Source organism: Aulostomus chinensis, chromosome 10, assembly GCF_037954235.1.
Source record: "Aulostomus chinensis isolate RoL2024-O1b breed Wild chromosome 10, RoL_Achi_v1.0, whole genome shotgun sequence".
Lineage (NCBI taxonomy): Eukaryota > Metazoa > Chordata > Actinopteri > Syngnathiformes > Aulostomidae > Aulostomus > Aulostomus chinensis.
This window is the reverse complement of record NC_141329.1, coordinates 25,554,310-25,570,612: the sequence shown is the minus strand read 5'-3', so window position 1 is coordinate 25,570,612 and position 16,303 is coordinate 25,554,310. Positions and strand designations below refer to the sequence as shown.

At 43.2% G+C, this 16,303-nt stretch overlaps 1 protein-coding gene across 1 annotated transcript; it reads left to right on the top strand.

Moving 5' to 3' along the window:
* Window positions 1-191: 191 nt before the first annotated feature.
* On the top strand, window positions 192-1,406 carry LOC147255026 (uncharacterized). The gene is made up of 5 exons (XM_086215277.1): window positions 192-469; window positions 656-745; window positions 830-961; window positions 1,055-1,153; window positions 1,249-1,406. The coding sequence occupies exons 1-5, from the start codon at window positions 352-354 to the stop codon at window positions 1,320-1,322; spliced, it is 513 nt and encodes a 170-aa protein (XP_086071403.1). The 5' UTR covers window positions 192-351; the 3' UTR covers window positions 1,323-1,406.
* Window positions 1,407-16,303: the final 14,897 nt, after the last annotated feature.

The following is a 16,303-nucleotide window of genomic DNA, read 5'->3' as shown; positions in this document are numbered from 1 at the left end:
GAGGTCGCAACTGTCATGCAATGCAACACACATCCTTCACAAACACTGAAACTCTTCACAATTTTTTTCGTTGATTTCATAAAACCTGTAGTATCAATATAAAAGGTGACCCTCATTAATAGTCAAAAGTTTTGAAACCAACTGAAAGTTTCATGAAGTTTTGAACTGAATGCAGTCAGAGTTTACCAGGTGTCAGGATGGAACTTTTGTTCTGTGATGTCTGCCATCCTTTGAACTGAGCTTGACATCATTCTGATCTGGAATTCTATGACCCTACATAAGCAGCTCTGAGAGTGATTCTTAGTTCATCTTCTCATTCATCTTTGAGCCGAGTTAAAAAGACAGTCAACAATGGCCCAGAAGATGCTTGAGGTGCGGCCTGACCTCCACAAACTCATGAGGGAGTTAAGGTCCCTTCGGGAGAGCAGAGTGGCGACTGGGCAGAAGCGCAAACGGGAGAACCTTCATGGTGAGTACAAGCAGACACTGAGCAAGATTTGACCTTTTTTTTTTGTCAGAAATGATTTCATTGTGGTGCGTTAGTGTTGATAGAGGAGAGGAACTGATGATGAAGACAACACTGAAGCTGATTACTGACAGTAGATGATTTGTGTAAAAGTGAATGAAGTTAACAACATTGTCTTTCTCTTGACAGAGAGAGAGATGGAGCTGACTGGCACCACCCAGACTCCAGCAGTACGCCGGCACTTCATGTCCTGCAGCACGGACCAACCTCCACAGAAAAGTAAGTGTGTGGTCAATGAGTTCAAGATAGAAAAATCAAGATCAGTTTCCTTTTATGTTTACAATATTGTCTTCCTTGTCACAGAACAAAAACTGGACCATATCCCTTTCCCACGAATGCTGACTGGGAACTGGCTGGATACAAAACAGAACCCAGCCACTGAGGGTCAGTGCTCAAGTGCAGGGCACATCGGCCATTACCAGCCACAGCAGAAGAGTAAGTGTGTGGTCACTGAGAGAAAGACAGTAACAACACCTTGATGAGGTTTCCTTTCATGTTTACAATATTGTCTCACTGATGTCCCCAAAGAGCCAGCCAGAAGCCAGGAACGGGGAAATCGTCCCCAGACCTCAGAGGCTCTCTCCCCACCCCCAGGGGTCATCATCGTCAGGAGGTCAAAGAAGAAGAGTAAGCACGTGTTCACTGAGTATAAGATTCTAAAATAATGTTTGAATTTTCCTTTTCGCATCATGAAAACCATCGGTCCTTGTGCTCTTTCTCAGAAATCCCCCTGTTGATGGCCAGAAGCATCCGGATGTACAAAGACAAAATGTCCAGATGTGGATGGAGACCATGAGGGGGCCTGCAGAGAGCTTCATGGAATTTGGTCTTGTTTAAATAATTGTGTTTTTAATAATAATTTAAAAAAAAAACAACTTAAAATTTATTCAAAACCCCTGGTTCTTTTTGCACATGCAAACACACAGTAACTTGCAGACACCTGCATGTGTCATGTTATCTGCAAAGTTAATCTGTTTATGTGTTCATTTTAGGATTTTTCTCTTCTTTGTTTTTACATTTTTGGGGAATAAAATGAACAACGGGTGACAAGGTGGTGCAGTGAGTCACACTGTCAACTCACAGCAAGAGGGTTTTGAGCCCCGGCTCCAGCACGGGTCTTTCTGTGTGGAGTCTGCGTGTTCTCCCTGTTCCTGTGTGGGTTCTCTCCAGGTACTCCAGCTTCCTCCCACAGTCCAAACTCTAAATTGACCGTAGGTGTGTCTGTGAGTGTGAATGGTTGTCTGTCTCTATGTGTTGGCCCTGCCATGGACCCATGAACCCCGCCTCTCCCCAAAGTCAGCTGGGATAGGCTCCAGCCCTCCTGTGAGCTTTGATGGGTAAGTGGTAGAAAATGAATGGAAAATAAGCCGTATGATGTTTGCAGAGCCAGCTTAGAAACTAACTGTTGTCATATTCTGATTCTGCTGCAATGTTAACAAAAAGCTCAAAGGCAAATAATGAGTCCAAACAAAGAATGAAGATAACAATGATACTATGCTGAAGGACAAATGTATAAGATCATGAAACATACAGTCTAATTCACACAATCCATCAGTCTGTAATAATTATAGCTGTCATAAGTTGAACATATATGAACTTATTTGCATACAACATCAGTGATATGAGTTTTTATATAATCTACTTATATTCAAAAGACTTTGACTTGTATTTAGACTTTTAAATAACCTTTCCATTATCCATTATTAGCATTAATGTTTGTTGTTTTCTATCAATTAAATTGTTAATTGAAGAAAAGATGTACAGGTGCATCTTATTAAAGGAGAATAAGCCAGAGATTGAAGACTTGAATCTTTTATCTCACGTTCTCGTTAGGCCTTGTACGTTCACAAAGAGGAACCCAGGAGACACAGAAACACTTCCTGTGGGAAGGTCAAGAGAAGCTCACGATGATAGACACCACACACTTGTTTCACACAAACTACGACTGTAAAAAGAATACTTTACAAATTCTCGAGAGTTTTTCATGACTCATCTGTTGATGAGATCCCTGCAATGTGAAGATGAATAAAAACATGGCGGCTGCAAATGTGTCTGCACAAAGAAAAGCCACGTTTGCTATATCTGATGATTCTGTTACATCAAACTCTGACTTAAAATCAAACAAGGGCAGAAACGTTGTCACAGCTTTTCCTTTAGCTTTATTAAATCATCAAATCAAATGGCCTTCTGTATTCAAGAAAAAAAATACATCTGTAATTAAATTATGAGCTGTCAGCAGCGAGTAAAACCCAAGTTCTGAAAATTCCACCCAGCAAAATACAGGACAAAGAGCAAATGTAGAGGTTTTTTTTTTCCCGTTTCACCTGAACCTTCTCTTATTTCTTCATCAGACTCGAGATGATAATTTTTTTGAAGCATTCTGATTTTTTTTGTGACACGTAGGAACAAGTTGCTTCCAGAGATTTTGCATCTGTTAACATTTGGAATGTCGAGCATTGGACTAAGTTTTTCGAATCGTATCTCCTTGTGCTCTCATCTGGGTTTCTGCTCATGGTTTTGGGAGACTACTCACCTCCTGCCCTTTCCCTGTGCCCTGACCTTCCCCTCTTCCTCCCTCATGTATCTCGTGTGAGCGCTCCCCACCCCCCCCCACCCCCGCCCGCACCAGTTCTCCCTCGATGCAGGAATCATTCCAGCCTTGTGAGTTCTCATGGTTTGTTTTTGACTGTTGCTTCAGTTGATCAATAATGTTTTGTTTTTGTTCTTTGCGGTTTTTAGACGCTTTTCTATTCTGACTGACTTTTATGAGCTCAATCAGCTCGAGTCATGCATTTGGACCCTCAAATTGTGTGTTCACCTCCATTGTTTTTGACTGTTGTTGTTGCTTGTGTCTCCAAGTCAGACAAGACAGTTGCCGACGTGAATCAAACATTTCTTCCAATGCAGAGTCAACAAGTTTCTTTCTACATATTGACACCAAAATCTAATATTCATGGGTTTTTTGTTGCAGACGCTGTGGTTGAAAACCTGCTACCTTCCTCACCAACACAAAGGGAAACCTCGTGCTTCTCATGCAGAGACACGAGGGTCTGAGACAGTGAGAAGCTGCAGTGTTGTTCTAAGCCACAGGCAGAGAACGTGTTGGCTGTCCTACCACTGAATACACGGCGAAGACCAAATCAGTGAAGAAGAAGAGGAGCACGGACCAGACACACTTCTATGTAGCAGCTAAGTATGCGATCACACTCCTGCGTGTGAGTAACTCATGCATCCAGCTGGCTGGCTGGTTGTAGAATATTAAAGGATACCAGTGTTCTTCTGGAAACCGTCTCTTTGACTGCATTTCCATTTGCTAGGCTTGATTGAAGGCTTTCTTTCTCTCGTAAATCCAACACAAGACCACTTAGCAACAAATACCTTTAATCCTGTTGGATTTGGTTTGCCTGGAACATATTGACCAACTGAAAAGAACCATTTGTTCATCAGTGCAGACCTTTGCTGTCCTGGGTGGGTTGAGGCAACCTCGGAGCTCTCTCTCCTTTTCATCATCTGGCACATCGACATTGCTGACCACTTCCAGCATTCTTGTCAAAACCATCAGGTCAGGACTCTTGTCTCAGCAGCAGTCAGATAAACTACTTTTTTTTTTTTTTTTTATTCAAGGTCTGCCACTTACACCGAAATATCTACAGAGGCTGTAGTCTCTTGTGGTTTTCAGGCTACAGCCTGAATCCCGACCGTTGCCACGGATGCAAGTTGTACTGGCTGAGGAGAAGCACTGCAGGGGTAACCTAAGTGGACCACTGTGAGGACGCGGACAGGGAGGTCACATGCTTTTTGGCATCATCAGCACTGACTGTGTGTCAATCAGGCTCATCTCTAGAGAAGCATTAACAGCTGGGATATGTCTGGTTTTGCAGTTTGTGCTACCTCAGTTACTATGGTAATTCTTGCAATATTCCTCATTGGGCATATTATTCAGATATGAAAATGCACCAGCTGGTACCCTGATAATTAATTTTTGTGTGAAAGAAGCGTCAGTTGTTCCTTTGTGTGTGTGTGTGTGTGTGTGTGTGTGTGTGTGTGTGTGTGTGTGTGTGTGTGTGTTCCATGTGCTGGTTAGTGAAGACAGATCCTGAATTAGTTGCTCATCAATGTGCTGCTTGAAGTGCTGGAGTCTCTACAGCAGCATCATCTGGTGCACATTCCTCCACCACACGAATGAACTTTAAGATAAAGACAAAACACATTCAGTCACGGAGGACAATTTGTATGGTATCACTATATTAAAAAGATTGTTTCTTTTGGTCATTTGCCCACCAATTTCTTTGTTATGTTGAAAGGTACAAATTTAGAGTAAATTCTCCAGAACTCGTCTTTGTGAATTGTCAATTTATGGTCTGATTAAAAACCTTAAAGAGGATGGAAGCACACTTCATCTAGCTTGGTCCTCCTCGTCCAAGTCCTCTGAGCTCTCATCCTCTGATAGAGCTGGCTGAGTCTCCCTCAGTGATTAATAAGAATCCTCTCTGCATCTTTCACACAGCTGTCTCGCAGGGGAACGCGAGAGAAACGTCCAGCATCCTCTCGACAAATTCAGGACGCCTACTGACGAGTGAATTCATGTGTTTGCTTTTCAGTTCTGAAAACTCACTCACTTTCTTAGATGCTGGAATACAAAATCAAAATTATTCATATGTAATATTAGAACTGGAAATACCACACAACGATTGTGCGGCTCCGTGAATTGTGCCTGTCATAATAACCTTGACCTCGGACAATCACATTCTTCTCAGGTTATCCATGAGTCCCGGTTTATGTTTCTGCTCTATTTGAAGAAATGTTCCCAAAGCGTTCCAGATATCATGAGCATTGTGTGCTGACCTCGTCCTTTGACCTTTGACCATGAAAAATCTTTCCAGTTCAACTTTGAGTCCTGGCAGTCATTTGAGACACATTTAATGTAAGTAACTCCTTGTAGGCATTCCAGAGATATCACCTTAACAGAGAATGAGACTGACACATGGACCTTCGCTTTCTTTTTCATTCTTTTTCTAAAGAAGAAAAGAGAAATGCAAGGCCGCACGCTCTCACAGCTGACACCTTTAAGGATCAGACAAGGAGCGGCAAATATTCTGAGAGTTAGGAGCAAAAACCTGATGTGCACCAGCGGGACAAACATATTAGAATAGTGCTAAAGTTTCGCCTGCTGTTGCCAAGTTTGTACTAATGGTTTTGGTTGTCTTTTGCCCTCCCAGGTTTCTTCCCGGCCTCCCGCACAGGACACAATGACACACGTGGGGGACAAATGACTTTACAGCCTTAATCCGCCCTCGACTGACTCGGATCAGGTCAAACGTCTTTTGGCATCCTCTCACAACACTAAGCATTTGCCAGCATGTGTCACAAATACATACATTCAACATGACAGAGGCCTCCGACCCGGAGGTGAAAGGTGTCCCATCTGCCACTCATCATTCCTAAAGTACCTTCTTTAAGTTGCGCAGGGTCAACGGGCCAAATTTAACCACGCTCATTTTAATTAGACGCTCGCCACTTGAAATTATGAGGCAAGGCACCAATTTGAATCGTGCTTCCAGTCAAGAGTTGTCTTTTCTCTCCCTGAGAGCAGCGTCAGTATGTAAACAGTGAATGAAGGGCGTCTTTATATTCCCAACATACGTAAGAGTCCTCAGTTCTCCTGGCGAGCCTTTCAGAAGAACACTCTCAGACTAATGACAGTTCGCGCTGACTTCTAACAAGCCCACTCATCTTTTACCTATTTCATGGACTCTTGACATCAAAAAAATAATACAAGGATTAACTTTCTCCTCAAAGGGAGAATTGAAATGAAAAAGAAACAAGAACACAACATTCTCTGCTCTGTTTGCAAAGGTAAGCATCAGAAGCCTTCCACTCACCTTTTCAGCTGATTTATTTGTCAGTATTTACTGTTGAGGGGGAAACTTTATGGTTGTCTGTTTTCGATGTGACTGATTTAATTCCAAGAGCACATGTTTGAATTATCGCCTCATGGATTGAAACAGGAATGAGTCCTGAAACCCAGAAGTAAATTAATATTGTTAAACTCCCGCTTCACAAAAACCAACAGTGTCATCCTGCACCATTCTATTCCACCAAAGCAAACGCATGGGGCATGAGGGCATGCAAACACCACCCAGAAACCTGAAAGGCCCCCAGCCAGCCATCACCCCAGATCCATCTCGTTGTGAGGCGACAGTACCAGCCACTGCACCACTGCGCTGCCCTCTGTGGGTCATATAATGTGTGATTTTTTTTTTTAGCTCCTGATTAGAGCGGCTTTAAGTAATTTCAAGTTTGAGTGATGCAGCAGGTCATCGTGAAGCTTTATCGTACTGATACGGAGTAGTCGATCACTTTACAGACCCAATGGGTTTCTGCTCTGTGTCAGTTTTAGAGAAGTTGACCTCAAGGATGAGACATCAGAGTAACACAAACAGAAAATCAAACCGACGAACACACATGTATACTACAGGCAGAATGTTGCATCAGCTTCCAAAAGCCAAGCGCATCAGCAGCCAAAGAATGCTGCAAAGTAATCAAAAGATCAATGGGCACAATAATTAAGGGGCAGCTTTGGCAGAGCTTTTCTTATTTTTTGCATAAATAATTCTGTTAAATGAGAGAGTACTAAGTGTGACAATACAGCTGCAGCCAATTCAATCTAGGCGCCCTTTGGCTGCCACACACCCAGGTCCCTATTGATCAGAAGGGCTGTTCAGAGCTGTGTGTGTGTGTGTGTGTGTGTATTCCATCGTAACGAGAGGTTACCGTACACATTGGCTTTTCAGTAATCAAAGAGACAGCAGAGTCGAGGGGATTACAAAAGCCTCCCTGCTGGTGCAGAACGATTACACTGTATTAAAGGGGTGCTGAGTTTTAGGCCAATAATACAGATGTCATGTGTGTTTCTCTGTGGCTACAAACATGCATGTGTGTGTGTGTGTGTGTGTGGGAGTGGGCCATTAATGGAAAGCATATATTAGGTTTTGAGTCCGGCTGGGGAAAAAATGCCCCCCACCCCACCCACTGAACTGTGCCGATCTGTGTTCCCACAGTTTCTCCAGCTCTCGTCATTCAACCATCACTTTGAGCAGTCGGAATGTCCTCTGCTCACCTGCTGACGTCTCTGCATTCAAACCCAATGACCCATGATACATCTTAACCCAATCACTCAATTTCTACTTAGCCCCGAGTCCACTGAAAAGCCATTTCAAGTCATAATCAATTTTAGCTAAATCAATAAGTACTTGTAGGGGAGAGAATATGGGGAAGGTTCTCTCAGTGAGCTGTCAGACAGTTTGCACTGTTTGTCTCTGCTCGGTTATCTGGCTCAGCTCCATTGTCTGCTGCTTGATGTTATCTAGTCAACAAGTGCAGACACATCCGTGAACAACATGCACAATTATATCAGCGGGGCGCTCTGCCATATCACTCTTTCTAAGCAAACTTCCCTCTAAGCATGCTGATTTTAATTACGTACCACCTCCAATGCCGCTTGTGCTTTATTAACTCTGCCTTCGCAGCTTCGCTGCACATAATATACTCTTACCTAAATCAACATTCCTTGCACGAGAAGAAAGCGATTTAGCATGATTTAATCACATTGGCACATGTTGACATTTGTTGCTACAACTCACATTAACATGGCGAACACAAAATAAATTTGCTTTTCATTGTCGCTGAGCAGTTTGGCCTTAAAGCTGAAGGTTTAGCCTCTCACTTCATTTGTTTCTGATAGCCCGGCTGGCAGGTGGGGAAAACAGATGAGGGTAATTGAAACTGTCATTAAACACTTTTGATTTCTGCAGGAAGGGTGTTTGTTTATCGTATTTACCGCAGCACTATTTCAGTGACAGATAATGTGGGTTTTGGCCAGTATGATATACAATACGAGTTAATGGAGGCTGTGAGTGTTTCACAGAAATAATTGCTTTTGCTTGCATATGCATAAAGCTTCTGGGGGGAGCTGAGCCAATCTCACACTCGTTTAACAGAGCGCGCACCGCCTCTGGTGTTTCTTCGGATACAAATGCTACTTCCCCAAACATAAAATACTATATTGTTTAGCCCAAAAAAAAAATCTTCAAAATAAGAAGTGTGATAATGTGTTTGCGGTTGCAATAAATATAGTAAAATGCATCCAGTTTGGCAGGGAGCCTGGTTTTCAAAGTAAAATAAATACATAAGACTCAATGCAGGCAATATTTTCTCGCTCTGTTGTTGCTAAATGACTTGACATAGCAGCAGACCTGTGTAATGGGAAGCATCAGTGTGGCTGGGTGCAATTTGTTACCCACTGATATCACTTCCACTGCTTTACTGGACCTGCAAATAAAATTTAGACACACGCAATATTGTCAAAACCCCCCCCGGGCTTTCTTTAGCCGCATCCTCCCTGAAATACGGTTACTTGGAGAAATGACTAAAAAAGCCATCGTTAACGTGTAGACAGGCTCGACAGATGTGTCAATATTTGTAAGGCTGTGCTCAACGGCGTAAGAGGGTCGCATTTATCCTGAGAGAAGCGATGACAGATGTTCACCACTGAATGATGCAACTATATATTTGTCAGATCTGATTCAGTGTCTTGTAACTCCATGTAAGAGCTCATCTGAGGCTGTGGTGTTGTTGGACTGCTTTATATTATAGGCGGGTGGAACTTTGTTGGGGGTTTTTTTCAACCTAATTTACATACAAATAATGGAATACCTCCATGGTTTTCTAGGTATGTATTTTTATTTGTGGTATTTTTACTCATCCCCTTCTGTGCCCACTGCTCAAACTGCAGATTCTGTTTGTGCTGCTCAAAGAGCTGAAACGCGTATTTCCAAGAATATCGGATGCAAAAGATAACCCAAAAAACTCATAGTGAACTGTTTACTCCTTAAAAAATCATGTCTTAAAGCGAAGTCTGCAGACAGCCACAAACAGTGAATGTCTAAATATTGAACCGCTCAGATTTTTCCAGAAAAGCAAGTCTATTTAACAATTTAACGAGAAAAAAAGCACACATTATGTTAAAAGTTGAATTTGTAGCTACAGTGCTTGACACGTTGAACTCCATACAGATTCTCTTCAAAATGCATCTTCTTTTCTCATGTCAAGTAATTGAAATCATTTAAAAACATTTAAAAATAAAATATGTAAGTGAAATATGGTCTACACGCTCCATAAAAATACTCGTTGGCATATTTTTATGGCTGGGATAAAAATGGATGAAGACTCCCCGGGTGCATTTTTGAAAAAAAAAATAATATATACATTCATTTGTCTGTGCATTCTTTTATTTTTCAAAGATTTCAAGTACTTTGGGTTGATTGTTTGGTCTCGGGCAGCGGTGGCAATGACGCGGACAATATGACTATGAAATGACTGCCACCAGCGATCGTAACATTAAAATCTTCTTTTGGTGTGAGTATGTCAAGATGGAGTACAGACTGAGAACGAGGCACCCATTGAATACAATTTTATAAAAAAAAACAAAAACAATGCATCCACCCACCCAATTATGAATATACTTTTGCCTAAATAAACCTTTGAGTACACTGTTTATTCACAGCGCGCACACACACACACACACACAAAACACATCCTGTGAGTCTCGGTGGCACCGGGTCAAGGGCTTATTTCTTTATCAAGGTACACAACATAGCAGCGGACAACACCAGACCTTCTGTCTTCAAATTCAGTGTAAAAACCAGACTTGAGGGGAAGTTGTTGATTCCAGAGCTGACAGGCATGAAAGACAGGATTTAGATGTTAAGCCAAACATCTTTCCAAATGGCTTTAAAGCCTGCGAGTAGAAGTCCTGGCATCACACTGTCCCAGCACCTTGCTTTCTGCTTCCAGCCGCGGCACCCAGGAAAAGACATATCCTGGGGGTCAAGAGTGACATATTTTTCTCTGTGCTCATCTACTCTTGTTATATTTCCCATGTGGTTCAATGGTGCTGCTGCTGATGGGATAAACAGTCCAAAAGCTTTCCAAACATACAGACCATTAAATTCCCCCCTGCAGCGTCCTCGCTACCAAAACTTCAAACGCCGGCCAGGAAATACAAAGGTCACCGTTTGGCCAAATCAAGACTTCTATTAGGCACAAACAATGGGTGCTAGTTCAGGCGACTCCTGGCTCGATGAGACATTCCCACCCACACAGCAGCTTTATCTCTCCCAGTACAGACACGCATGCACTGCCTGGAGCTCCTCATAAGCCACAGAGTTGGCATTTTTACATTCTTGTTTAATTATATCTTTTCAGAGTAATGCCGCACATTACCTTAATTTTACCTCATTAATGATTGTCATAAAGCATCCCTCGGCTTCCCCCTCCATCCCTATTTCCAGTTTGTTGATTTTATTAGTCAAACTCGAGGTACAATGGCTTGTACGTAATGATGTGAAATGATAGCCGCAGGGAATGAAGCCAGAACAAAAGCCATCGCGTTGGCAGGGCCGACGCCAAGGCACCTTGACAGCTGGAGAGTACCACGCGCCATCTTCTCCGTTTCCTGGATGATAATCTCAGAGACTTGGAGGAAGGAAAGAAAAGGTTCCCCAAAACGCTCTTGCCACTGGTTCTGCCTGTTGTCAGATGGTGTCACAAACCGACGCGCTACATGAAAAGTGTGGCAGCATAGTTCTTCCTCCTGATTGAGTGATAGTTCCAGCTGACAGTTTTTAATGGTGTTTCCAGTCTGGTTTTCAACTTTCCCTCTGTGCAGCTCTAATTATTAAAGTCTGGGTTTATGATTTAGTCATAAGCTAAGAACAGCCCATTGCTCTGGAAATACTGTCAGCGAGACAGTCATGAGATGAAGGGAGGACCAAAAGGGGTAACAGTGGAATTTAATACTCTCAAGTTAAATGTGTTCCTTTCAGAGGAGGCCGAGATGTTGAAGAAGATACAAAAACATTTGCAAATTTCCAGAGCAGTTTGGAGGATCAGCAGAGAAAGAATCAACCTCATTGCTAAGCAGAAAATCTGAACTATTCCTTTTAAGGTTCCTTACTGCTGCTACTCATTTGATAAAAAAAAAAAATAATAATAAAATAAAATACCAACTCAGCAACCAACTTTTCTCAGCTGATTTGGTCTCATGTCTCCGCCTCGACTGGATGAATGAATCACTCTCGGTCACCTGATGTTTTCCTCAGCTCTTCCTTCTGTCCGTCTGGGCGGCTGTGGTTTTGTGTGTATCAGTCCTGAAACGCTTCATCCTTCTCTTGTTCCTGAGAAGTGGTGGTGGAAGCTTCCAGCTGGTCTTTCTTACACACGCAACAACCAACATCACTTGGAGACACGGGGGGGGGGGGGGGGCAGCTTTGCTTCTCCTTCTCTATTGCATTGATAAGAATGACTAAGATAATAAGAAAGATAAGGCTTCCTCCAGATTCCTTTTCTTCTGGGGTTTGTAAAATGATGTCCAAATATCATCCATGTGTGGAAATCTGCCTGCGTAGGATTCTGTCAGCTCCTGCGATGGTGCCGTCATTCTCTCTGGCATCCAGCTTTTTGACAGTAAGTAAAGAAGCCAATAGCTTTTTTGTTTTTTTCTTGAAGGGGACACTCATAAGGATTTGTGTAAATGTGGTACAGTGCCAATGCAGCGGAAAATTACTCTGTCACCACGGTGCATCAACCAGAGCATCAGTGGGGCTCCTGAAATATTGTAGCAGGGCCTGAGGCGATGGCCTCCCCGCAGGGGGAAGATTCTTTCCCAGGCCTGGTCTACTTGACATGGAGATATGATCTGTATCCCTGGGAGAAACAGGGGAGCACGCAAATTTTGTTTTCCCAACAAGACCTTGGCATAAATTCAAACAGAGTAAGCAGAACAGTTCCACTAGCAGTCCCACCGCACCGAGGAGATAATGCACAGTCTCTCAGTGAGGATGGATATTGAGGTACCACTGAGGTACATCAGATAACAATGTAAAAGAGAAAAGCTAAAAACGAATCTCCACAGAGGAATACTATAAATTTAGAAATGTACAGAGTGTACAGAGAGAGAGAGAGAGGATGAAAGTGGGCGAGTCGGAACAAATGTAGAACCACCTGTCTAGTGCTTCAGCGTCCTGCGGGCACGTGAGCAAGTACACAAACAGGTCGCACACTCAAGCCTGAAGCAGCATCTCCAAACAATTAAAGCCCCGGCGCATGACAAAAAAGAAAGGAAAAATAGAAGAAGACAGCGAAACGACAAAGACGGGGACAGAGGCAGCATAAGCAAAGTCTGGTTACGCAACTAAAACGCCCGTCCAAATCCCACACCGCAGGGGCTATTAAAAATGTCTCTGAATAGAAGCTGGAAAGGAGAGCAAAGCAGAGTGGTGTAAAATGGGAAGTGGAGGGGCAGGACGGGAGGTGGGGGGGGGGGGGGGGGCGCTACATGGAGTGTTGTACAAAAACCTCAGGACTGCGCCCAGCATCAGCATCACAGTAAACAAGTGGTAATGATCCCTCAGTTCGTTCGAGAGGGCTGAAGTGTTTCCAGACTCAATTACCAATTAATTAGGTACATCTACGTGCCGCTAATGCAATGAATCTCTCGTCTTATTGCTTTCACATGGATCTATGGGCTTTTAGTCATGTTTTATTTGTTAGCGCTTCTATTCAGTGGCCCCACCCTGCCTGCCACTCCTCTCCTGAGAGGAGAGGTTTCACGTCTCAGCGCTCATTTGGGAGCATCTACACCTCCCCTGCGCCTGGATCCATCACACACTAATATACTTTGTGAATGTGTCGATCCGCTCTTCTATCGTATGTCCATCTATCCTGGGAGAGGGATCCGTCCTCCCTGGCTCTCCTTGAGTTTTGTTCAATTTTTCTCCGTTAAAAGGTTTTTCCTCACTTGAATCGAAAGGGTAAGGACAGATGTTGCCATTCAAGACCCCTGAGGCAAACTGTGATTATAAAAATGAAATTCATCTTGAGCATATACGGGCGATCTTCCAGAGTCTGGTGATTTCTGAAAACCCCACGTCGCCCTTTACATTTTGCCAAGGACGTGCGTTACTGGAACTGATCCTCGACCTCCAATTATACTCCGGAGACGTGTTTGCTTTTAAAGGATGGATATGTTTGGCAGCAGACCTCTAAATGAATGAATAAGTAATTCTACTACATGTTTCTAGTAGGACAGCGTTTACAGGTGCACGGCTGCTGCAGGAAGTATCGCCCTAAAGATTTTGACTAAGTCCATAATCGTTTTCACCCCCTTTTTGAAACAAAAGCTGCAGATGGTTGTTGGTCTCTGTGGTTTCGAGGCTGACCTACAACTGAGTACATGCTAACAAACAGAGGATATAACAGAGGATATAAGGAGCACTTCTCTTTACAATGAACACCCAATAAATTCAATAAAAGCTGAACCTTTGTATCAAGGTGCTCCTGAAACATTGTCAGCTTGGTGTTCCTGCCAGTTTTGATCTCATCGTCGCAGCGATGGACCTTCAGTCTTTCGCCGTGTCTCCTTGCATGGATTAATCGCTTGTTATTTTGACACTTCTATGAACTCAAGAGATGATACCACTCCTCAGGACTCGCTGATGAGCAGCCCTTACTTAAAGCAGCGGGTCATCCAATTAAAGAGAACCAAGACAAGGTCATCCCCACCTGTACATACAGAATGAAGACCAGTGGATCTCATCAGTCCCTTTGTGAGGATTTACAAAGGAGGAACACGAAACTTCAAAGTTATTTTGATATTGGAAACCATACTAGGAATGGTAATTTCAGTGACATGCTGAACCTTTGATGTGTCTCCTTTTATTTATTTTTTCCTTCTTCAATGTAATGAGTATCTGAAAATATTCTACCAGCGTGATTTAAAATGCCCATGTGATGCTGATTCTGGCCATCTTGAAAAAAAAAACACGGTTCCCTCCATCATCTCTTCTAACACATATGGAAATCAGGCCCCCCCCCAAAAAAGGATGACTCGAGGAAGATTTCAGATCACTAAATCTTCATGTTCACATAGAGATGGCAGTGGGAAGTGGATCGCCAGGGTTGCAATCCAAATCTTGAATATTGATCTGCAGCAGAGCGCTGCAGGGATGACGTAGTAACCTGCAGCTCGCATCACGGTTTCTTACATAGCATTTTAGATAACCGCAGGAAAAAAAAAAAGTCCCTTGGCTCACACACATTCAGCAACTTGTCAGCAATCACCATTTTTTTTAAAGACCCGCTTAAAGAACAGCTTCGAAATTTACTGTTATTACAAACGTCAAAATATCTTTAGCTTGTGTTGACCTTGATTTTTCCAGGAATTCAACCAAACAGCCACTGGCTTTGAGCAGAGGGAACCGAACGTTCAGTGACTTCGTTTTAGGACAAACTCCTGCAAACTTGTGATGTACTGTAATTCTCTTTGTCTAAGGCATTTGTAACATGCAGGTCTCTGATGTTTCCTGTGAAGATGCAAAAACAAAAGGTGACTCAGTCAAACTGTCTGCTCTCGTTGGAATAAAAGAACAAAACAAACTTTCTTTTGGGTCCAGATTTGGCTGTATTCTCTCTGACAAGAAGACCTTTCAACGAGTGTTGAGACTGAAATGGTAGGTACACGTGACTCCATTCTTCTACGTTGCCTTATTTGAAGTAAACCAGACTGAAAGTCGCACTCGTAATCACGCACAACCTTGAGGTAAAAGGTTACGGAATGCAAAATTAGAGGGAAACAACAAAAACAAGGGAGCTATCAAACATAAACCGTGTAGATGGAGTTGGACGGTAAGAAAAAGTTCAGTCCAACTATAAAACACTCCATCGGTGCAGTGTGATGATCCAATGTGCCACACTACTGACACTCAAACCATGTGGGGTTTTTTTTTCACATTAGTCAGTCGTATGTCATCTCTGGCCCTACATATTGTTACCATATCCAGCAAAAGAGCAGTACAAAAGCAGCTTCATCTGCAGCCAGAATACTTGCATGAAACAAAACTAAAACCAAAAGGAAATGTATTGGAAGTGAATCCAGGTTTAGTTTGTTATTCGGGACCTGGAGACCTGACAACAGCGGGACACTGCAGAGAAAATTACCAAACAAACTCATACACAACCGTATAAAAACATAACAACAAACAAAATTTTACACACAAATCCTTTTAAAGTCGGAATGTGGTAGCACCTCGAGACACATTTGTACCTCCAGGTTTGGTCTGTGCTGCTTTTCGGGGGCAACAACAGCAGCAGATTATTACTTCATTTGATTGCAACAATTATGGTAACGATCGGCTTTCCACCAGCCAGACATCAGACTGCCGGAGCTATTTCCCACAACCATTTGAGGCCAAAGCACCAACCACAAATGCTCTCTCGCTCTCACCGGCCCAGCTCTTGGCAGGGCCAGTAAGAGAATAAAAAAAAACAATGCTGCATCTAAATGATCAGTGTTTGGTCAACAGGTCCCTCGACTGGCCCGGGCTACTCAAAAACACACATGGTCTTGCACCTGTTCCTTCTAATACACATAAGCAAATACCCCTGGCTCAGGAAAGGAGCGAGACACATGAATCTTATGAAATACAAACACTGCTCACCTCCCCCCATTCATTACAGGCGGACCCCAGGAGTCCTCGGCTGGGTCATTCATCTCCATGGTGTCAGCTGGACCTGCTGTCCAGCGCACAGCGCGGAGGAGGTGCCTGCTGGGACAAAGCACCGACAATGGAAGTTAACAACCAGCACCGCTGACTGTCCAGCACCGCTGACTGTCCAGCACCGCTGACTGTCCAGCACCGCTGACTGTCCAGCACCGCT